Source organism: Colobus angolensis, unplaced genomic scaffold (genome assembly GCF_000951035.1).
Source record: "Colobus angolensis palliatus isolate OR3802 unplaced genomic scaffold, Cang.pa_1.0 Scaffold103, whole genome shotgun sequence".
In the NCBI taxonomy this organism is placed as follows: Eukaryota; Metazoa; Chordata; class Mammalia; order Primates; family Cercopithecidae; genus Colobus; species Colobus angolensis.
The window spans coordinates 1431721-1456166 of NW_012111253.1; the positions used below are offsets into that span (position 1 = coordinate 1431721).

The following is a 24446-nucleotide window of genomic DNA, read 5'->3' on the forward strand; positions in this document are numbered from 1 at the left end:
TTTGAGGAAATTCCCTACCATTATTAGTTTGCTAAGAGTTTGTTTTATCATAAATGGGTACTGAATTTTGTCAAATGCTTTTTTCTGCATCTATGGAAATGATTGTGTGGTTTTTTTCCTGTAGACTGCTACTATGTTGAATTACATTTGCTCGTGTTTTGTAAAGGATTTTTACCATCAATGCTCATGAGGAATATTGATCTATAATTATCTTTATTATATTGGCTTTGTCAGGTTTTGGTATTAAAGTTATGCTGGCATTCTCAAAACAAGTTGAGGGAAGTGCTTTCTCTTCCCCTCATATTTTTGAAAATATTTGCATAATTTTTGTGTTATTTCTTCCTTGAATGTTTGATAGAATTTACCAGTGAAACCACCTGAGCCTTCTTTTTGGAGAAGGTTTTTAGTTTTCAGTCAATTTCTTTCATAGGTATGTAGTTACTTAGGTTTTCTGTTTCTTTTTATGTCATTTTTGTCATGCATCAGCAGTTGACATCTGGTGGTATTAAAACACAGCAACAACAAACTCTAAAAGGTTCAGAACCTTGTAAAGAGAGAGATTACAAGGATTTTTGGGTAGATTGTTGTAACTGAAGTCAGGCGGAAGCTAACTAGGGACTCACTTATTTCATTGCTAATTAGTTTTGTCATTTTTTGAAAAAGTGACATAATCCTTTCCTACCTTTTTTTTTCTGTATTTTTCTCAAACTTTTGAAAGAAAAAGTATTTTCATGGACCTTCTTTGTGACTAGTGCTGGCTTAAATAATTTTTATTGTAATGCTACTTAAATACATGTAAACATAAAATTTATAGTTCTGATATAGCTATAAATCAAAATATACTTACAAATTCAACTTAAGTCTGTCAAACCAGATAAGATCAAATTAGCAACATTAATTTATAGGGAACCAGACTTGAGACAGTGTCTTCCTACTATTACAATACCAATGGCCATGTACTATAAATAAGAGCATGGATTCTAGAGTAAGACTTAAGTTCACATATTGGCTCTGCCATTTACTTTGTGCAAGTGATTTATTTATTTATAAAACGAGGATAATTTAACTAACTTAGTCAAATTAGAATTATTGATAATAATTAGGATTTTTGGTGTGACAGGGCCTAACAGTGCTTGGCAAATAAGAATTGTCTAAAAAATACTAGCTTTAGTTGTAAGTATTGTTGTGTTATTGTTCTTCTGAAACCTAATGATTAATTTTGGGTTTAATGGTAGAAAGTCTGATTTGATATTTAATGTGCTTCTGAGTTTGGCTTTCATAATATACATGCTAATACATAGAATGTCTACTTGCCTAAGTTCATAGCTTTGCTAACATGGTGTATTATACTTAATCTAAACTCTACCAGCTAGAACTCCGTGTATTTCAGGGTTTTTTGGTTTTTGTTTTTGTAGAAACAGGGTCTTACCATCTTGCCTAGGCTGGTCTCAAACCCCTGGGCTCAAATGATCCTCTGCCTTGGCCTCCCAAAGTGCTAGGATTGATTACAGGCATGAGCCACTGCACCTGGCCTGAATTTCAGTTTTTAATCAGGCGTCACTTGATAACTCTGTAAGTGTCTTATCCAAACATTGCCCATGTCAGATATGGGAAAATGCCACCTGAAGTTATTTTTTAATTCTTGACAATGTAGAAGGAGCATTGTTTTTCAGCATAGAGGTTATCATTGACTACTGATGGGAATCAGTAGATTTTAAAAACTTTATTCTCAGAATTTTGAAAATACCTTGGTTGTCTTGTTGTTGATTTCAATTTGTATGAAACTTACAATATATTGAAGTATAGTGATAACTATTCTTTTGACTCAATATATTTAATTGCCTTAATATATCAGCTAATTATGCTCTTAAAACTACTAGTCAACATGGTTGCCAGGATGAAATATATTAATAGTAATTCTGGAAAAATATTTTCATTTTATGGTACTCAAAGTTTAAGAGCCTCTCCATGAGATTGGCAACGGATTTAAGAATGTAATAAAAGCAACTTAATGTTTACTATCTTTTGATCCTTTTTTTTTTTTTTTTTTTTTTACAGAGTCTCGCTCTGTCGCCCAGGCTGGAGTGCAGTGGCGCGATCTTGGCTCACTGCAAGCTCTGCCTCCCGGGTTCACGCCATTCTCCTGCCTCAGCCTCCCAAGTAGCTAAGACTACAGGTGCCCGCCACCACGCCCGGCTAATGTTTTGTGTATTTAGTAGGGGCGGGTTTCACTGTGTTAGCCAGGATGGTCTCAATCTCCTGACCTCGTGATCTGCCTGTCTTAGCCTCCCAAAGTGCTGGGATTACAGGCATGAGCCACGCTCCCGGCCTACCTTTTGATTCTTAAAGGTTAGTGAATATTAATAAAATTAAATGTATAATCTTTAATAAAATTTATAATTTTATCCACTTTGTCTTTTATTTTCACTTTAGCATTTTATTATTATAGCTATGAGGGCCTTCAGCAAAGGTACTATTGTATAGTAGCTTCTACCTGGTTAATAGGTTCTTTAAGAGTTCTACGTGCCTTTACAGTTTGGTGCCTTGATTCTGCCACATTTTTACATTTTTAGACTGTACCAACATCTTCATTCAAATATTGTGCCATAAATTGCATGCCTGTAGTCCCAGCTACTCGGGAGGCTAAGGCAGGATAATTGCTTGAGCCTGGATGTTCAAGAACACAGTGAACTGCATTTCAGCCTGGGCAGTGGAGTGAGACCCTACCTCAAAAAATACTGTGCTGTAATGTATATGATTTTCTATGGACATGTAGTATTTATTTCAACTCCTTTTCTTTTCTCATTGCCCTACGACTCTTAAAAGTAGTATATTACTCCAGTGTCACATTATGTTATTTTTATAATGTCAAATCAGGATGCCTTTTGTTTTAAAATTATTAGTGCAAAAGATAAATGTTTTATTTATATGTGCTAAGATGAATACAGCATGAACAGGTTTTCTAACAAATTGGAAGTTGAGTGATGTCACTTAAGGTGGGCCCTAATGTGAGGCAAAGGGGTGTTGAAATTACATGGCAGTACATGACTATATGATTATTTAGATGATTAATAATATGCTCGTATTAATTATTTTTTATTACAATAAAAATGAAAGTGGTAAAAATATTATGACATAGAATTAAGGACCTTCCAAGAATTTATTTTTGGAGTCTAATCTGAGTAACAATTGTACCAGAGTATGGTGCAGAGTAAATGAAGGATTATACTCTATCAAAAATCAGGGAAGAGTGTATTATTTTTTATGTATTAATTAGTAATTGAGTTCAGCTATATGTAACAAACAATTCCCCAGCTCCATAAGACAGGGTGAAACAAAACAAAACAAACAAAAACAAGAGAAAACTCGAACAACAGTGGCTTAAACAAGACCAGGAGTACATCTTTCCCTTATGAATAATAAGGATCCCTGAAGCAGGCAGTTCAGAGCTGATGTTGTGGCTCAATGGTGTCACCAGGGAATGAAGCTCTTTCTTGATGTTCTCTGCCATTCTTAAGTTCTTCTTTATGCTCCCAGGAGGCCTCTGTAGCTCCGGTCATCCTATCTTTTTCCACTTGGAAAGAAAGGGAAAGAACTAAGGGGAAAAGGTAAAAACCAGACAAATCTGTGTTTCAAGGGCTTTCCCAAAACCCCACCCAGTGACTTCCATATAGGAGCTGATTATAATCTGGAAGGAAACAACTATGAGCACCATAATCCTGAATAAAAATCCCTAAAGTCTAAAATCCTGAAAATCAATCCTGAAAGATCAAAATCCCGAAAATGCAGTTCTGGAAAAAATTTAAAAGATACTTATTTTACATTTTTAAAAAGGGACTTATTTGAGAAACATAAAAACACGGCAGAACACTTCATAGGTCTCTTTATAAAATAAGATAGGCAATATTAGCATACAAATTTTTATAAACAGAAACACGCAGGTATACTAATGACAGTTGCATGGGTCTAACAGTCATGAACAGATGAACCATGTTCATGAAGGAGTAGCTTTTACAACTGAGGTCATCTGAAATACTGTGACGGACAACCTAAGTCTTTTGATGAGATCCATCAAAACTGTGATGGGTCACCACTGCATATGCAGTTACCTAAAGAGCTAAGATCTTGAGAAATTTTATTTTTCACAATGCAGATGTATGAAAGGACATCTCTTCATTTATTAAGGACATTTCAGTGCTTTTATGTACACGCACGATGCTTATACACAAAGTCAACATTGTGGTAATGTACCTTTTTGGAGTCAAATTTGCAAAAAGTACATAAAATAAATTAGAACTCTGTGAGTCTTCCCAATGTTCATACCTCCAGTTTTGGAAATGGTAAGATTACATACATAGCATAGCACGTTGTAAGAGAAATAATGCTTGACCCAGCATGGTGGCTCAAGCCTGAAATCCCAGCACTTTGGGAGGCTGAGGTAGATCGCTTGAACTCAGGAGTTCAAGACCAGCCTGGGCAACATGGCAAAACCCCATCTCTACAAACAAAAAATTTAATACAAAAATTAGCCAGGCGTGGTGGTGCACACCTGTGGTCCCAGCTACTAGGGAGGCTGAGGTGGGAGGGTTACTGGAGCCTGGGGGGCAGAGGTTACAGTGAGCTGTGATCTCACCACTGCATTCCAGCCTGGGCAGCAGAGCAAGACCCTGTCTCAAAAAAAAAAAAAGAAAAAAAAAATAGGGCTGCCGATTTAAGAGTAGGAAAACTAAAAAAAAAAAAAAATGACATATGAAAATGTGTGTTACAGGGATATATTAGAGCAGTTGCATGGAGGTAGTTTGTAAGAACTGGCCGACTTTCATGATCATTAACTATATTTTGAAGTCTTGCATCTTGACAAATAGCTGCTTTTTTTCTTTTAGGACATGGCTGTCATTGGAGAATACATTCATGTTCCTTCTACATGTGGTACTGTTCTTTTTGAAATTCTTGTATGATTCCATATACAACAACATGAGCATTGCCTATTAAATTTCCCTGTTTTCTGTGCCATGCTTCTGTATTGTGGGTAGGTGGAAATCCATTCTACATGTACTCCATACACAGACCACAAATTTGGCGGAAGCAATACTGGTGATGGAACAGCAACACCATTGCATTAAGTGTCTTCTTATCCTATTGTGCACATAATTATTTTTCAACTAGTCAGTACTTTGCTGGCTTCTTCAGGCAATATGGCTTTAATTCATTAAAAGCTTCTGGAATGTCATCTGCTGAAAGGAATGCCAGTGCAGGCAAACAAAGCTTTTAACTGAAGTTTGTATCGTTGCCATATCATTGTAGCCAATCCGCTCATCTGAATTTCCTGCCAAATGCATTAGGCTGAATGGGAAACACAAACTATTGGTAACACTTTGAAATTCACTTTTAGAATTCTTTTTTTTTTTTTTTTTTGAGACAAGTTTCACTCTAGTCGCCCAGGCTGGTGTACAATGGCATGATCTTGGCTCACTGCAACCTCCGCCTCCCAAGTAACTGGGATCACAGTTGTGCGCCTCCATGCCTGGATAATTTTGTTTTGTATTTTTAGTAGAAACGAGGTTTCACCAAGTTGGCTGTTGGCCGGGCTGGTCTCAAATTCCTGACCTCAGGTGATCCGCCCACTTCGGCCCCTCAAAGTGCTGGGACTGCAGGCGTGAGCCACTGCACCTGGCCCAAATAAGCATTTATTAAGTGCTTTACTTTTTCTTTTTCTTTTTCTTTTTTTTTTTTTTTTTTTTTGAGACGGAGTCTCGCTCTGTCACCCAGGCTGGAGTGCAGTGGCCGGATCTCAGCTCACTGCAAGCTCCGCCTCCCGCGTTTACGTCATTCTCCTGCCTCAGCCTCCCGAGTAGCTGGGACTACAGGCGCCCACCACCTCGCCCGGCTAGATTTTTGTATTTTTTAGTAGAGACGGGGTTTCACCATGTTAGCCAGGATGGTCTCGATCTCCTGACCTCGTGATCCACCCGTCTCGGCCTCCCAAAGTGCTGGGATTACAGGCTTGTGCCACCGTGCCCGGCCTACTTTTTCTTGTCATTAATATATAATTGAGTGGATAAGTTCTAGAATTTTCAGATCTAACAGGGACATGAATTGTATATGGCTGAGAAACAGTGGGAACGATTTCGAAAGTGCAATTTCTTAGCTAAAGTGAAGCATGTACTAGTTCTTCTATGTTAGATTTAGTGGTAAATATAAGAAACCTGTATTCTTTGACAGTCAAATCACTAGTCAAGATTAGTTCACCATTTAAAGTTTTTTGTTTGTTTAACACTGAGGAACCTCAGTATCAACAAGTATCTTTGATTCAGAAGGTCACTGAGCTTGTTGAATTCTTTTTATTCTCTGCTGAAGGGTGTTTTTGAATGGAAGCATGGTGCTATACGTGAAGGGGCAGAAGTCTTACACTATTGAATAATTTGGCCGGGAGATTTCTTGTACTTTTGGCCTGTGTTTTCACTTCTGTGATCTTTGAAACACTTGCTGCACTTGTATTTGGAGAGTGGTTGTGGTCTACAAATTTTGTAAGTATATACTATCCATCTGAAAGTGCTTATCGCTTGGCTGCTGCAGTTAAGCAATTTTCTGCTTGTGCAGCACCAATAATAATTAGCATTTAAACTTTTATCTTTCACCATTTAGTAACCTTGTATATTTAACTTATCACAGCCCTTTTGCAAGGGAACATTTCGTAGTCTCTTCTGTTGTGTTGTAAGGAATTCAGTAAGAAGGAATGATACTTGGCTTTACCAGTACCAAATCTGTATTAGTCAAGATTCTCCAGAGAGACAGAACTAATAGAATATGCATATATACATGAGAGGGGATTTATTAGGGGAACTGGCTCATGCGATTATGTAGCTGAAAAGTCTTACAACAGGCTGTCTGCTAGCTGGAGACCCTGGGATGCTGGTATAGTGGTTCAGTCCAAATCCAAAGGCCTCAGAACCAGGGAAGCTGATGATGTGACTCTCAGCCTGAGGCTGAAAGGCCGGGACCTGGGAACTGCTGGCATAAGTCCCAGAGTCCAAAGACTGGAGGCCTCTAGTTCTGATGTCCAAGGCAGCGAAAGAGAAGCCTGTGCTAGCTCTGAGAGAGAGAACAATTCACCTTCTGTATTTGTTCTCTCTGGGGCCCCAGCTGATTAGATGGTGCCCGCCAACATTCAGGCGAGATCTTCACATAATCCACTCAGACTCACACACTAATCTCTCCTGGAAACACCCTTACAGACACACGCCCAAATAATGCTTTACTAGGTTTCTAAGTCTTCCTTAATCCAGTCAAATTGACACCTAAATTTAAGTCCACAAGTTCACCCCATGTCAGTTTATCACTCATATGCATTTCCTTAAACCGTACTTAATTTCCAAATAAAGACAATAACAAGGTAGTAGTTCCACCTAACATGATGTAGCTATCCTATGATTGTGATTTTGGGGATGTTAGACTTTAGGGATTTTGATCTTTCGGGATTTCAACATTTGGCATTCAGAATTTTGTCTTTCAGGATTATGATCCAAATCTGTTCCATTTACGTGTCCTTGACCATGACTGTGTCATAGAGCCATCCTTGCTCCAGGAGAAGCTGGGAAAAATACTTAAGTGAGCACACTGCTGCCTCAACAAATTTGGACTCTCTATGAGGACTAAGAGAGAACAGACACTGGGTAGGCAAATTAGCAGTCTCTGCCACACCAATTAAATATTAATAGCTATGTTAAGTTCAAAACAGACTGGGGTGCAGTAACTCATGCCTGTAATCCCTGAGCTTTGGGAGGCTGAGACAGGAGAATTGCTTGAGCCCAGTTCAAGACCAGCTTGGGCTACCTAGGGACACCCCTGTCCCTACCAAAAAAAAAAACAAAAAAAAAAGTTCAGAACAAACCAGTGTATGTCCTTTTTTTTTTTTTTTTTTTTACATTTCTACTTTAACCAAAGTTATATGAAAGAAACATAAATAAGTCTAAATTTCTAGAGTATGCTAGAGTATGAAGGAAACGTAAGATCATGTAGTCCTGGCATTTTAGGCTTAGAGATAATTAGTACCTTGTCTGAGACCACAGGGAGCAGTTCCAGGCTTGGGATTTCATGTTCCTGACTCCCATGCCAGTCACTGTTCTTTCCGTTTACTTGGCTGCTTCATGAACTCTGGGTGCTCATCTGTCGCTCTTCTACATATACAAGGTGGCTGGGTTTTGGTTACACTATCTGGGAGAAAATCGTCTAATCCCTTGAATGATTATAATAAAAGTGATCCAAGGAAAATTTATGTGTCTTACTTGAGAGTCTTATACGTTCACTTTATAAGTGTTGATGCTGCTGGCAGTATGTAAACATTCATTCATTCTTCATTCGTTTATTCGACAACGACTGCATACTAGACAATAGGTTATAATGTCCCAAGAACCTTATGAATTTCCATATCCCCAAGTAAGTCCTCATGAGTGAATAATTAAGTCATAGTTTCTGCCTTCAGGAAATTCTTAGGTCTGAGAGACAGACAAGCAAATCAATGATAATAGTACAGCAAAGGCAAATCCCTTGAGATGATACGGGCATGGGTGAAGGGAAGCTAAATAAATCTCTGATGCAGAAAGGGGGTCTGGAAAGATGCCAGTAGGAGGTAGCCCCAGGTTCAGTTTTGAAGGGGCTGGCCAGGTGAGGAAAGAGAAGGGCAGCGTATCAAGCAGAAGAATGAGTTTCTCACCAGTAGGGAGTTTAGAGAAGAGGGGACCACAAGAAGTATGGGAAGAGGCCATGGTCATAGGAAATGAGGCTTGAGAGGTGGCCATGGCCACATCAACAGAGACCTTAATAGTATGTTAAAGGATTTGAACCTACCTAACCTCCCTGACAGGGTGCCATGGAGTCAGGTCAGGGAATGGCTCAGGTGTCTGTCCTCTTTGGTGTAACCACCTGACATTGTGGTTAGACCATGGTGCCTGAGTGCAGAGCACCAGCGAGTCACCTCTTGTCACCCACAGCTGCAGATAGCCAGGGCCAATAAAATCACGCTAAAGATTCCTGTGCCTCCCTGCCCAGTGCTCCCAGGACCCACCTCTTGGCAGAGCCTTACTAACCTTTCCAGCCCCTTGCAGACTCCACATGTCACCTTTCAGTTTCCTACCCATCATGTTGTCCTCACTCTTCAGGGACTCGTAACAAGGGCTTCTTTTTGTCTCCTGCCTAATAAGGAATGATTTGCTTCTGTTTGATGGTTGATTATGCTTGGCTTTACGGGACCCTCAGATGGTGGAAAACACCAGACATACTTTGTAACCTCTAACGGTGGGATGAAAGGCAATATTTCAGGGAATTGTAGACAGCCAGGAGACAGGAAGCCTGATCCTAAGAGTGGTTAGAGCAGGGCCTCCCGCTTCCCCATCCTTGCTTCTTCAGTCTACAGCCTGCTCCTCCAGCAGGTCTTCTCCCGGTCTGTTCTCCCTTCTCTGCTGAATACTTTTCTTTCCCATTTCTCAAATCGAGCTCCTGATCCTCTCCTTGGACTCCTAGTTGCGTTATCTTCTGGTGCCCAGCAGAGGACTGGCGTCCTTTCTCTGACCTCCATCCTAACTAAGATGGATCCAAACCTCCTTTGTTGGCTCTGCCTCTAGTAGCAAAATTTCTGACGTCAAAGGGTGTCATCGGAGCTGCATCCTCTTGGTTAATGCAAGTAATAGACACAATTTTATTATTGAGGGACCATCTGAACCTCTCTGTCGGTGACTTTGGACGTAAAATGTACCATGGAAAAGCTCATCTCTTTATTGCTTGTTTCTTTTTCTTTCTCTCCTTTTTTTTTTCCCCCTTAGGCAGGAATTATTACAACAATAAAGAAAACTAACAAAATTTTTCTCCAAATCCCACAACCATAAGTCATCAGCTGTTTTTACTTTTCCTGGTATTCTCTTCCAGTCCCTGCTCATCTACAGCGACATTAACTAGATTCAGTTTTGAAGTGCGTTTCTTTTTAATGCCAAATGATCGTATTTGGAACAGACTGAAGTAATCGAGCTATAGGAATATCTTGGGTAATAATGGCTTCTTCTTTTGATTATTTCTCTTTAGGAGTGACACTGCTGATCCTGTAACATGGAGGATTGTCTTCATACCTCATCTGAGAATCTGTCCAAATTGGTCAGCTGGGCCCACAGCCATGGGACTATTTGCAGCCTCATTCCAAACCTGAAACACTTGCTTTCTGAAGGTTCCCATGGGAACCTGACAGCAATGTGGGGCTGCAGTGCTGGCCATGCTTATCACTGGCCGCTAACTGCTACTTGCAGAGCTGGGTCCCAAGAGAGGGTCTGTTTCCAGGATAACAGAAGTTTTAACTCTGATAGTCCCAGTATAATCGGGGTGCCCTCTGAGACACAGACTAGCCCTGTTGAAAGGTACCCTGGGAGACCAGTGAAAGCAAAGCTAGACTGTAACCGGACCAGAGACTCTTGTGACTTCTCCTATTGTAGTGAGCCCTCTGAACTGGATGAAACTGTTGAAGAATATGAAGATGAGAACACCCTGTTTGACATGGTTTGTGAGTCTTCTGTTACAGATGAGGATAGTGACTTTGAACCCCAAACCCAAAGGCCTCAAAGCGTTGCTCGCAAAAGACCTGGGGTAGTCCCATCTTCCCTCCATTCAAGCTCCCAGGTGCAGATGGTTGACGAATGCAGCAATGATGTCATCATCAAGAAAATCAAACAAGAAATCCCTGAAGATTATTACATTGTGGCAAATGCAGAACTGACAGGAGGAGTGGATGGACCAGCCCTGTCCTTGACGCAGATGGCAAAACCCAAGCCTCAGACTCACGCTGGCCCCTCCTGTGTAGGGTCTGCTAAACTGGTTCCCCATGTCACATCCGCCATCAGCACGGAGCTAGACCCACATGGTATGTCTGCATCCCCCTCTGTGATCTCCAGACCAGTTGTCCAGAAGACTGCTAGGGTATCTCTGGCTTCACCAAACAGAGGCCCCCCTGGTGGTACCCATGGCACCAACCAACAGGTGGCCATGCAAATGCCTGTGAGCACATCCCATCCTAACAAACAGATCAGTATCCCCTTGTCTGCCCTGCAGCTGCCTGGACAGGATGAACAAGTTGCCTCTGAAGAGTTCCTGTCCCATCTGCCCAGCCAGGTCTCCTCCTGTGAGGTAGCCCTTTCTCCCTCAGTTAACACAGAGCCAGAAGTGAGCTCCAGTCAGCAGCAGCCCCCAGTCGCTCCAGCCATAACCACTGAGGCCACAGCACAGTGCATACCAGGTATGGCATATGAGGTGACAGCGAGTCCCTCATCCACGCACGCCAGAATTCTGCGCCGTCAGCACTTCTAAAACCATTCACTCAGTTTGCTAGAATTCAGTCCTTTGTTAGTCATGGAAAGATAGAAACAATGACTGTTATGTCCAGGTGATACTATAAAGGAAATTCATAAGAATTAAGGCCATAACCAGTTGACGTACCTGAGGGCTGAGAGGACAGCTGTAAGATTGTTCTGTTGATACTATAGCATTAGATTTAAGGTTGATACCTGTCAGCTGAATTTTTATATAGTAAAGTTATTTTTGAAAGTTTTAAAAATATGTTTTTCTATCAGTAGCAAGGTGTTTAGTTGTTGTTTGAAGCCAAAATGATGTTGAGTAGGCATATCTTAATAGACCTAATGCTTTTCCATTATTATTTATTTGACTGAGCCAACTTGACAGTGCTATTCATTTTAGTTGGTGTGGTAGTTAATAATTTTTTTAAAAAGCAATAGACATTTCTAAAAGAGGTATTTGATCTTTTCTCTTAAAATTTAAAAGAATACGGAAACTTGGATTTCTGGAATCTGCGAGCCTAACTGGAATGGATTGAGAGGAGAGTGAAATAACTGTACGAGGCCCCTGCACCTGTAATTCTAATGTTCTAATGTTCTTTAATTCTGACATTCAGTATTTATTTAATCTGGACCATTAGTATATAAAGGGGTTGGGTCTCATGCTTTTGGCTTCGTGACTCAAATCTAGTAGGTGAGGATAGAAACGTGGACAAGGACAAACAAATGTGCAGAAATCTGTGGCATGTTTTAGATTATTTCAGCCCTTCTCAAGAACGTCGTGTATTTTGGGAAATGCTTCCTAGAAGCCTGAGGCACCTGTGCCTTTATCCTGAAACTTCCTTGGATTAAGTTGCTTTACAAACTTTTTTTCCAATTTTAGTATCAACCTTAAGATTCCCAAAGAAGACCTTCAGTTTATGATTTTTGTGAAGACATAGTCATGGTGTTATTAAGAAGATATTCACTGAAAATATTTCCGTCCTGATTGAAGATCATGCTTTTCAGTTTATTCACTTTTCTCTTTTTTAAATAATAGTTTTATTGAGATATCGTTCACATATCATAAAATTCACTCTTTTAAAGTGTACAATTCAATGGGTTTTGGTGTATTTATAGCGTTGTTACAACCATCACCATTATCTAATTTCAGAATATTTTCATCATCCCAAAAAAGAAACCCCATACCCTTTAACAGTCACTTTTTCCCTCCTCCTAGTTCCTGGCAACCACTAATCTACTTTCTGTCTATGGATTTTCCTCTTCTATATGTGTCATATATGTGGAATCATATATTATGTGGTCTTTTGTGACTGCCCTCTTACACTTAGCATAATGTTTTCAAGGTTAATCCATGTTGTAGCATTTCTTTTCTTTTTATTGCCAAATAATATTTTATTGTATGACTAGACCATATTTTATTTTTTCTTTCATCAGTTGATGGACATTTGGGTTGTGTTCATCCTTTGGCTGTTATGAATAATGCTGCTGTGAACATTCGTGAACAGGTTTTTGTGTGAGTGTGTATATTTATCTTGCTTGGGTAACCACCTAGGAGTGGAATTGCTGGATCCTGTGATAACTTTATATTTAACTTTTTGAGGAGCTGCCAAAGTGTTTTCCCAAGCAGCTCCATCATTGTACAGCCTCACTAGTAATCTATAAAGGTTCTTATTGCTCCACATTGTCACCAACACTTGTTATTTTTCATGTTTAAAAAAATAATAAGGCCGGGCGCGGTGGCTCAAGCCTGTAATCCCAGCACTTTGGGAGGCCGAGACGGGCGGATCACGAGGTCAGGAGATCGAGACCATCCTGGCTAACACGGTGAAACCCCGTCTCTACTAAAAAATACAAAAAGCTAGCCGGGCGAGGTGGCGGGCGTCTGTAGTCCCAGCTACTCGGGAGGCTGAGGCAGGAGAATGGCGTAAACCCGGGAGGCGGAGCTTGCAGTGAGCTGAGATCCGGCCACTGCACTCCAGCCCGGGCGACAGAGCGAGACTCCGTCTCAAAAAATAAATAAATAAATAAATAAATATCCTATTGGGTGTGTGAAGTAGTATCTTATTGGGGTTTTGATTTGCATTACCCTAATGACTAATGGTATTGAAATTTTTTTTCATGTGCTTGTTGGCCATTTGTATATTTTCTTTTGAGAAATATCTACTCAAATCTTTTGCCCATTTTAAAATTGCCTTCCTATTGGTGAGTTTTTGGAGTTCTTTATGTATTCTGAATATGAGATCCTTATCAGGTGTATAATTTGCAAATATTTTCTCCCATCCCATGGATAAGTCCTTTTCTTTCTTTCTTCTAAAAAATATTTTAATGAATTATACTTTGATCATTGAATAGCAGTGTGGTCCTTGGCTAATCTCATCATGAGAGAAAATGTTATCTTTATTAGGCTGGTGAAAGTCTTTGTTCTAGGAAATCTGACTCTTAATATATGTAGGATATAAGTAGTACCTTTTCACTTAAATTGTTATGAACCTGGTTCTAGTTTATTTATTTGTTTGAGCCCTCCTGCCTTTTTTTAAATTATTATTTTAATAGGGTGGAATTCAGAAATGTATTTTGCCAAGTGATCCAGTGTGCCCAGTTTGGTGAGAGTATTAGTTGTGTTGCACACCTTTTCACTAAATCATTCCTGCAAAGCAAGATGCAAGACTTTTCTGCATCTGCCTCATGGATAGTAAATGAGGCACTGAGGCGCTTTGCTAAACCATATATGAATATATTACTGTCTCATTATTTTGGGAAAGAAATTCAGCCTATTTGAAAAAAAATACTAATCCATTTATTATTGCGTATATTACATTCTCTTAGATTTTTTTCTTCCCTCATGGAAATTGTACTTCTTATATTACCTATAAAAAGCAGGCATGCCCAAGGAGAGCACGTATTATGTACAGTCATAAATTGTGATTTGGCTTTACTCTCAGAGGAGGATTAGTTTGGCTTGGAGGTGAACCTTTAAGAAAAACAGTATGAAGACTGGTTATGACGATTTTCCAAGGATGGTCCTCATGTTTTGATCCATTGTTCTGAGGAAGGATATCCTATTGCTAAGATGTCATTAACTTTAGAGAAATACTATTTGAACTGGAAACAGCAGGGGGACAAATAAAACTCAGACTCACATTTTTCTTTTGAGTGAACTGTGTAAAGTTAACATAAAATTTACTTTTTACTCTAGTACCTAATTAGATTCTGTGTTCTAAAGTTTTATTTATGTATTTGTGTTTGCATGTTTATTTATAGTAGGTAATCTTCTTTCTAAACATAGATTTTTAAAAATTTACACTCTAGCATACCCAGATTTATGTGAATGACTTTGTTACAAATGGACCTTACATAGTTAATATGTAAAGCGTACTTGGGACTAAGCAAAGAAGACAGGTTCTGAAAGCTAAGTCAGGCTCTTTTAAAATGGATGCTCTGTACTGGATCTTTATCAGATCATTGCAGAAATACTGCATATCTTTAGATAATATTTTTAAAATAAATAATTTGACAAATCACTATTGAGTCAGCCAGAAACAAAGAGAAATTGTTCCATTTTGTTCGGTTTTACTGTTGCCATTTAAATTTGATTCCCGTAGTGGAAAATCATCCCTACTTCTGTTCAGAGCTGAACTCATAAAATTATAAAATGTTAATCAAGGTATAGATAAAATCATTAATTTTCATGTCAATCCTGCCATACTGCTCAATCCAAATCTTAGCAAACAATGAGTAAAGAGGGCATCTATTATTAGAAGAATTATTGACTACCTACTAGTAGCTTGGATTCCATTAATTTTTGAGGTTTTATGTAAATTTGGGCCATTTGTCATAATGACATTTAAATTTGGATTGCATCATGAGTTAGGGTTTTGTGTGTATATTATATATATTTCTTCAATATACTCACATACACATAGCTTCTTTTATGATTTTGTGCGAGGATCCCTTTTATTAATCAGCTCTTTTCCCAGAAGTTCTGTGGTATAAGCAATCGATTTTTGTATATCAAATTTGTATGTATATATATTTTTTCTTTTAAAAAATATATATTTATCTTTTTCTGATAGCTTCATATGGATTCTGCATATATTAGAAATAGTAACTCATAATCTGTCATGTATATTGGAAATACATTTCCCAAGTAACTCAGTCTCTCATGTGTATTGGAACTACATTTTCCACTTTACCATTAGCTTTTAATTTTGTTGATGACCTTTTTTGAGGTATGAATTTTCTTAATTTTTATGAAGGCGATTATTTCAGCATCTATCAGTCAATCAATCTTTTCTGTCTTTGGTATTTTGCTTAGGAAGTCCTTTCCATACATTGGGATCACATAAATATTTCTGTGTATTTCCCTCTTGTTCTTTTTTTTTTTTTTTTTTTTTGAGGCGGAGTCTCGCTCTTTTGCCCGGACTGGAGTGCAGTCGCGGGATCTCAGCTCACTGCAAGCTCCGCCTCCTGGGTTTACGCCATTCTCCTGCCTCAGCCTCCCGAGTAGCTGGGACTACAGGCGCCCGCCACCTCGCCCGGCTAGTTTTATTTTTTTTTAGTAGAGACGGGGTTTCACCGTGATAGCCAGGATGGTCTCGATCTCCTGACCTCGTGATCCGCCTGTCTCGGCCTCCCAAAGTGCTGGGATTACAGGCTTGAGCCACCGCTCCCGGCCTTCCCTCTTGTTCTTTTATGGTTTTCTTTCTCTCTCCTCTCCTCTCCCTTTCTTTTTTTAACATTTGACTTTACAATTAGAATACATTTTGGGGTAGAACCTCATGTTACTATTTTTGCAGATAGATGTCTCAGCTTCATTTGTTGAATAATTCTTATTCTCCACTGAATTGATTCATATACCACATTTTTGTTTATTATTGGTCTTTGTTTATTATTGGGTCTCTTTATTTTCAGTTCTGTTTTTATTGATCTCTTTATTTTTTTCTTCTAATTTTTACTGTTTGAGTATTTATTTGTATAAATTTATGGTGATTGTATTTTATACAAAAAATACATTCAGAAAGAGAAATGTAGTCTAAATCACTTAATATGCTTTTTGAAAAATTACTCATGTAAAATTGAGTTCAGTGAGCTTTTAAAAATTGATTAAGGTATATATTACTGCCAGTTATTTGGTCTGTGTTGACACAATAGATAATGGTTTCTCTTGTCAGAAGCAGAAAATCTGAGTTAGGATCAGTTAAAGGAGAGAACTAACTGCCTTATAGCCCAAGGACAGATTTTCAAACCAACTTTCATCCGGGCTCAGACAGTATCAAATTTCCCTCTTGCCATTTGCCACCTTGCCTTCCTCCATATTAGATTCACCCATTATACCTGATCCCTGCATGGACCCAAGATGGTTGTGCTGCTGGTTTCTTGTCCAGCAGTAGACAGAACCTGTGTCACAGCATTCCCAGTCACCCCTAAACCACTCATAGGGGGATCAGGCCCCCACCCTGGAAATGGTATTAAGACCAAGCCTACTCAAACAACATAGCTGAGTGTGGGCGAGGGGTGGAAGTATTCTTCCAAGAACATTCTAGGTATTATTCTTGAGAGGGGCAGTAAACCAGAGATTCCTACTACTGTTTATGGGAGGTTTGTTTTGTTTTCTTTTGAGCATTTAGTTTTTTTTAATGTGGGCAGATAGGAAGAGTTGTTACGTGTTTTATTTAAAGGCAGCGAATATAGGAAAAGTGTTCTAAGTGTGGAAATATGTACAAATATGTGTGCTTGTGTATACATACACATGTATATATCTACATGGACACATACTTTATATATTTCTTTATTCCGTGAGAAATATATGCCTCCTCTTAAGAAACAAGACTAACTGGGCACAGTGGCTCACGCCTGTAATGCCAACACTTTGGGAGGCCAAGGCGGACAGATGACCTGAGGTCAGGAGTTCGAGACCAGCCTGGCCAACATGGTGGAATCCCATCTCTTCTAATTTCTGTGGGTACATAGTAGGTGTTTTTATTTATGGGGTACATGAGATGTTTTGATACAGGCATGCAATGTGTAATAATCACATCATGGAGAAGGAGGTATTCAGCCCCTCAAGCATTTATCCTTTGTTACAGACCATCCAATTATACTCCTCTAGTCATTTAAAAATGTACAATTATTTTATTGACTACAGTCACCTCTTGTGCTATCCCAACTCTTTACTACTCAAGTAATGAGCAAAAAATGTGACAGTGTAACTGCCACACCTTTCCTTTCCTAAGCCTGATACTGTCAGGGAAGAGTTGAGTCTGGTCTGATTTCAGACATGACCAAGGAAACCAAGTCTTCCAGTGAGTCCCTTCACCTCACCTTGGTGGCGTTCTTGGGTGGCTGCACATTCTCTGAGATCTCAGCTTGCCAGTTCCTAACAGGATTGTGGCAGAGGATAAATGGGATAACTAGAGTTGAAAGGTATCAGGCCTGTGAGCAGGGTTCAGTGTTCCTTCCCTTCCCCTTTAGTGTACAATTTCCTACATGTGGGGAAGATTCCCCCCAAAGATCACTTCCAGGATTCGCTTCCTGGATGAGTGAGGGAAATAAGGCTCCAAACTTTCCTGTTAATCTCCGCTCCTGCTCCCCGAGCTGGCCCTGGGCACTGAGGACTTCGGGAATGCCGGGCAGACACAGCATTTTTGGTCTTTCCTCGTGGCCTCCTGAAACTCTGCATTTCTAATGCGCTCCCAGGTAATGCTGGTGGTGATACTGGTCCACGGATCATATTTTAGTAGACACATGGGTGTAACTACATGAAACTAGAATCTAGTTCTCACAGAGTATTGAGCACAATCTAATGATGATGATGAAAATAAAAATATTAATAAAGGTGGCTATTATCCATTTATTGAATGTTTATCATATGTCAGGTACTCTCTTTAGTGCTTTACCTACATTTTTGCATTTGGTCCTCACAATAACCCTGACAGGCAGACATTATCATTACTTTACAAATGAGGGAACTGAGTTTCAGAGAAGTGAAATGACTTAACTAAGGTCTCAAGGCCAGAGTAAGGAATCTACTCAAATACATTTGATTCTGTTCATCTGTGAGAGATCTGAGAAAAAAATAAAAATAAACACATCAGACTCTAAGCTCCGGGTGGCCAGGCTCCACTCTCCGAGTGGCCAAGAGACCAAGAGAAAGCAGAGAGAGTGGAATATGAATGGCAGTAAGAGTGATTTGTTCTCACCTGCTGAATGGTTCGGCAGCTCAGGGGAACATAGACATTTCTGAAGACCTAAGCCATGTCTCAGGACACTTTCAGATCTTACTCACCATCCACACGTGAGATCTAGAGGACAAAGGACTATAATAGGCAAGTGACAACTCAGCCCTCTAATCTTTTAGAGGATCAGATAGAGTGGCATAGTCCAAAGAACAGCTCTTATTTCAACTAAAGGGAGGAGAAACAGCGATAGCCCTGAAAAAGCTAACAAACAAACAAAAAACGAATCTATAACCAAAGATGACAGCTTCTGTTCAGCACCCACTAGTTCTGTGGAATGAGCTCCTGTGCTTCCTATGAAGGGTGGAGGGAAGGATTCGGTGACATGGTACATAGCTGTCACTGAAGCAGCACATATAGTATTCTCTGGCATTGGCAGGTGCATGTTACATGTTTATTGAATGAATCTCTCCGGAAAAAAAAAAAAAAAGGCAGAATCTCAGGCTCCATCCCAGACCCACAAAATCATCGTCTGCATTTAAAAAGATCTCCAGGTGACTTTGTATATGCATTAGAGCTTAAGAAGCAGAGATCTAGGAAATTCGGGGTTACAAGCTATGTTGTCATTTCATCTGGCCACCCAGTAACGTTGAGCACTCTTCCTGTCTGTTCAGCACTCTTCCTGTCTATGTGAGAGAATTCCCTCCATTGTGCATCTGTACCTCCCCATAGGAGATGCCAGAAACTTGCTTTCCAGGTTTACATTTCAGCAAGGGCAGTCCTGTGACCTTAGGCTTTGCCAGTCAAATACTTCCACATCAGACTGGGGGATCTCGGGGTTGCAAATTAAAACAACAAGGTACTATCTTAGTCCCGTCAGAAAGGCAAAGAAAACCAAACCAAAACAAAAAACACTTAACTATCCCAAGTGTTATTGAAGGTATGAGAAAATGGGGACATGCTGGTGGAAATACAAATTGGTACAACTACTTTGGAGAGCAATTTACAATATCTAATGAAGTTTAAAGTGTGTGTATCATACAACCTTGGAATTCAATTTTTAAATGCCTTAGACTTTTTCATAGTATATAAAAGGAGATATGTATGGGGTCTACAGTGCGACTTCTTGATAACAGGAGAAAAAAATCAATTAACAACCTTAGTGTCTATCAGTAGAGAAATAGATAAATACATTGTGATATATTTTTCAGTGGACTAGACGAATCAGCCAGGTGTACACTTACTAATGTAGATAAATCTTGGAAGACAAAGTTGCAGAACATTATTATATATTAGAATAATACCATACCTGTTTAAAGCACGTGAGCATTACGATGTAGTGTGTGTTGTACATACACACACACTTAAAGGAGACACTCCAGATACACAGTAGTGGTTTTCTTTGAGGAAGGGGTGATGGAAACAGGTACATGGGAAACGAACTGAATCTATAATTTTTAAAAATACATATGTAACATATATAGTGAAATACTAACATTTATTAAATCTGAGTGGTGGGCACTCAACACTCTGGGAGGCTGAGGTGGGAGGATCACTTGAGCCCAGGAGTTCAAGGCTGCAGTGAGCTATGGTTGTGTCACTGCACACCAGCCTAAGCAACAGCAAGACCCAGTCTCTTAAAAAAAAAAAAAAAAAAATTCTGAGTGATGGGAACATGAGTTTATGTTAACAGGAGGCAACCTTAGCACAGTGCTTCAGGGTTGAACTTTTTTTTCTTTCACACAACAGCCTGGATTCATATCCCAGCCCTGCCCCCTTCTTTTCTGGGTTACTTTAGCAAGTTACTTAACCTTTCTGTGGCTTAGTTTTCTCATCTGTAAGATAAAGATGATAATAAAGCAATCCTATAGGGTTGATATATATATAGAGATAAAGTTGAGCTATACAAAGCCCTCTGGTTCATGGTAAACATACTCTAGCTGGTATTCCATATACTTTTTGGATGTTTAAAAATGTGATTACTTTTAAAAATAGATCATGAAGCATAAATAAATTTGTGGAATATTTACGAAGACATTGTAACATTATTGCTATTACTGAATATGGAATATTTTTGTTAGAAAGCAAACGTTACTACCACTGTCTTCTAGTGTATTTGTTTATGGTCAAGGAATTTGAGAATTATCCTCACAAATTTTAACACTTTGGGTTTTCTCCTTACGATTGTGATGAGATGCTGTCATGGGAAAGTTTTTTTAAAGCTCTTCTGTTGGAATAAATAGAAAACACAAAAACGTCTGTTATCTATGCAGTACTTTTGTTCCAGGATCAACATTGCCTGAGTTGCACAAAGTGAGAGGTGGTTTCCTTTATTTTACTGATGGAAATGACACACAAAGAAGGTAGATGGTTTGGTTGAAGTTATGACGGGTGAGAGGGAACCTGGCCCCCTCCTTGTGAACCGAGAGGGACAGGGTTGGTGACCTGTACCGTGCTCCCTGCCCTTGCCTTTGCCTGTGTTGGTACGGGAGTAGTGTAAACTGCTGACTGCTTCCCCTTCCTCTCCTTTTATGTCACATCATGCTGATCACTTATCCAAAGTCGAGACTGCTAGGTTATATCCTAAAGAGGTCATTTATTTTTAAAATGAGAATCAAAAAGGACCTAGAGTTTAACAGAAGGATTGACTGTTTCAGGAGCAGAGAGACGTGTCTTTTAGTCTTTTTTCTATTAAGTATCTGCACAAGTCACTTGCACTTCAATTTATCAAACCTGTTTTCAGGATCAAAGACTGGTGGAGATAAAGAGAAGATATTAAATTCCCTGCCTCGAGGATATCATTGTTTATAAAGGAGGCAGACAAACCAACAACTTCAAGTGTGTAAGAAGGAGGTGTATAAAATATAGCTGCAGATATATGAAGAGTGGTTAACTCAGCCTCAGGGAACACATGGAAGGGTATTTCAGATAGAAGGAATAATGTGAGCAAAGATGGTAGAGAAGCAATAAGTTGACTGTAGCTTGAGAATATATCTCAGTGGAGTCGGGAGAGTTGCTGGAAAGATGGGCTGGAAAGCCACCTGTGAAAGGCTGTGCATATGATGTCACAGTGTCCTCCGTGGAACTCAGGGGGACACAGTTCATTATCTTAGAAGATCACACTGATAGTATTGGGGAAGTAGGGGCTGGGACAGGAGGGCTGTTTTATAGGGTGACTGTAATCCAGGTGGGAGATGGCAGTAAGTACTCACATGAGATAACAGTGAAGGCATTGGAGAGCAGGAGACAGGTTGGTGTTTTAGGAGTTAAAATACAGAACTTGGTGACCTGTGAGTGTTTTGCCTCTTAGAGTCTCTGTTGTCACCCACATATTCCCTGTCCAAAGGCACAACACTATTTTAAGTAATACCAAAAGGTCTTCAGGGCACAAAGATCTGCAGTGAAGTCATAGTGTTAAGTCCTCTATACGTAGGGTAAAGCAGTTTGAAGAGTTCCGAAGCATGTAATGATCATCCAGTCATCCAACAAATACCCATTGGAAGCCCACAAAGTGCCAAGTTCAGGTTGGGTACTTTGGATACAGCAACAAACAGAGAAAAAACATGGTTCCTGTTCTCATGCTGCCTACATTCTAATGAAGGAAAGACATCTCAAACATCCCTAGTTTGAAAACAAAACAAAACAAAACTTTTAAATATTTCTAGAACCGAGATGCTGTTAATCAAGTTGTAAATGATTTTGTAAGACTAAATTTGTTGCCTTTAGATAACACATTTATCAAGGATGATGTGTGAATAACAGTGGTTAAATGAACAATTAAGCCACTGTGATAAATGAGAGGCAAGTCTTTCTTAGGTGGAAATTAAAAGTGTAGAGGCTAACCCATCCCATGTCATAATTTATTCGAAACACTTTCTACTCAGCTAAAAATAACAAGCCTAGCTGTATTAAAATTGTAATATTGCTTATTTTTGTGGACTAGTGACCTTCTTTAAGAACTAAATGTGTAATTGTTTACTACTATCTGAAAGGCAAAAGTAGAAAAGCAAATTGTTCTGTATTGTACAAATGCATAATTTTCTGAGAAATTATGTTTCAGTAGCTTTTTAAAATGCTTGCAAATCGTATTTTAGTATCATTTGTATTCGTATTTCATACACACACACACACAAAATCTTTCCAATTGGCTTTTTATTTCTTCAAGAGCATTTTCATATTATACCAATGAAATAAAAACTATGTTATTGAGATGTATTTAAAGTTTGCATGTGTGTGATTGAGACTTCCAAATATGCGAAATATACCCAAATGCAACAAACTAGCAAATAGCTACAAACGTCAGAATATAATTTCCTTTCAATGAATTGGATTTGACTAAGACTGTGAGGATGCCAGGAACCACTTCAGAATTGAAGAGGTGTTGACCTTTCTAGCTTGTTATCTATTCCTTGAGGTCTGAAAAGATGAAATAATGTGCAACCTCAGGGCAAACAAGCCAGTGTCAGGGCACTGAGGCCTTAGCTCCAGCATCCCATGAATTCAAACGTTATTCCCATGTCTGTTTTCATTAGCAAAGCTACAGCCCCCTTCTCCCCACAGGTAGAGCTGCCTGACCATCTTGGGTCTCAGCAGGAGTGGGCAGAATGCAGGTTATCCACTTCATTTTAGGTCCAGCAAGAGCTTCTCTTTCAATATAGATCGTATTTATGTAACTAATGGCTTGTGTCCCCAAAAGAGTGTATTGGAACCAGAAATATTTTTATTTTATTATTATTATTTTTTTGAGACCGTCTCACTGTGTCGTCCAGACTGGAATGCAGTGGCGTGATCTCAACTCACTGCAACCCCCGCCTCCCAGGTTCAAGCAATTCTCACACCTCAGCGTGCTAAGTAGCTGGGATTACAGGTGTGCGCCACAATATCTGACTAATTTTTGTATTTTTAGTGGAGACAGGGTTTCACCATGTTGGCCAGTCTGGTCTCGAACTCCTGACCTCAAGTGATCCACCCACCCACTTTGGCCCCCCAAAGTGCTGGGATTACAGGCATGAGCCACCGCGCCTGGCCCAGAAGTATTTTTAGAGCGTGACAAAAATGAAAAAATATACTTTATGGCTTCAAGGCTATTTTAAGCTTTACTTGAGGTAAGAACAGTGATCAGATTTATAATCAAGTAAATCTGATATAATGATTGATGCACCTTAGTTGGCTTATTGACTGTTATGATACACATATCAGTCTGCTTTTTTAGTACTGCCTTAAAATCGATAGGATTGCTTTCTTAGACCCAAAGAAAGCATTTTCATTGCCTTTTTCAATTTTCTTTATTTTTATCATGGTAATACATATATATGGCAATCAATAAAATAATATTCCTGAATAGTAACAATGTCCCACCTTAGTTTTCATCCCAATGCCAGCTCTTCAAAGGAAATTGTTTTCGATTCCTCCAAAAATCTGAACAAATGCATATACCTCTGTTTCTTGATTTATTAACGTAATAATATATCCATAGACTCTTTGTTATGAAAGATGAGGATTTAACTCATTTTCGTTAACTTTCCAATTTGATTGTTGGGTTATTAAAAAACATAAGTAAGCAATAGAAGAAGTTAAAATAATGAAAGAGGAAATAAATATATTCTCTCCACCTAAGGATGAGGATATTAGGGATATCAGTGTCCCTATTCTTTCCACTGTTCTCTCCTCCCTGCTCCTGCTTCTCACAATCTTCTTATCATCACAAGTTTGTTAATATTTTTACTCTCTGTAACTAAGCCGTTTCTGCTTTATCCATAGGTTGATTCTAAATATTCAGAACCAGTAACACCTTTTATGCTATTTTCACACACACTGTAAATATTGTTCCTAGCTATTCTTATTCTAAGATTGCATTTCTTTTCATCCCAATGAATTTCACAAGCTCTGGTGCACTCAGAGAAGAATGTTTCTAAGGGTTGTTGGGTAGATAAATGACTTA

At 39.1% G+C, this 24446-nt stretch overlaps 1 protein-coding gene across 3 annotated transcripts in view; it reads left to right on the forward strand.

The window, feature by feature from the left end:
* The first annotated feature begins 10068 nt into the window (after positions 1–10068).
* The window catches only part of KIAA1958 (KIAA1958 ortholog), an 88697-nt gene continuing 74319 nt past the window's right edge, over positions 10069–24446 (forward strand). For all 3 annotated transcript variants that reach the window (XM_011941828.1, XM_011941834.1, XM_011941839.1), the window contains exon 1: positions 10069–11272. In XM_011941828.1, coding sequence (XP_011797218.1) covers positions 10099–11272 — 1174 coding nt within the window. In that variant the 5' untranslated portion in view covers positions 10069–10098. The remainder of the gene's footprint in view (positions 11273–24446) is intronic.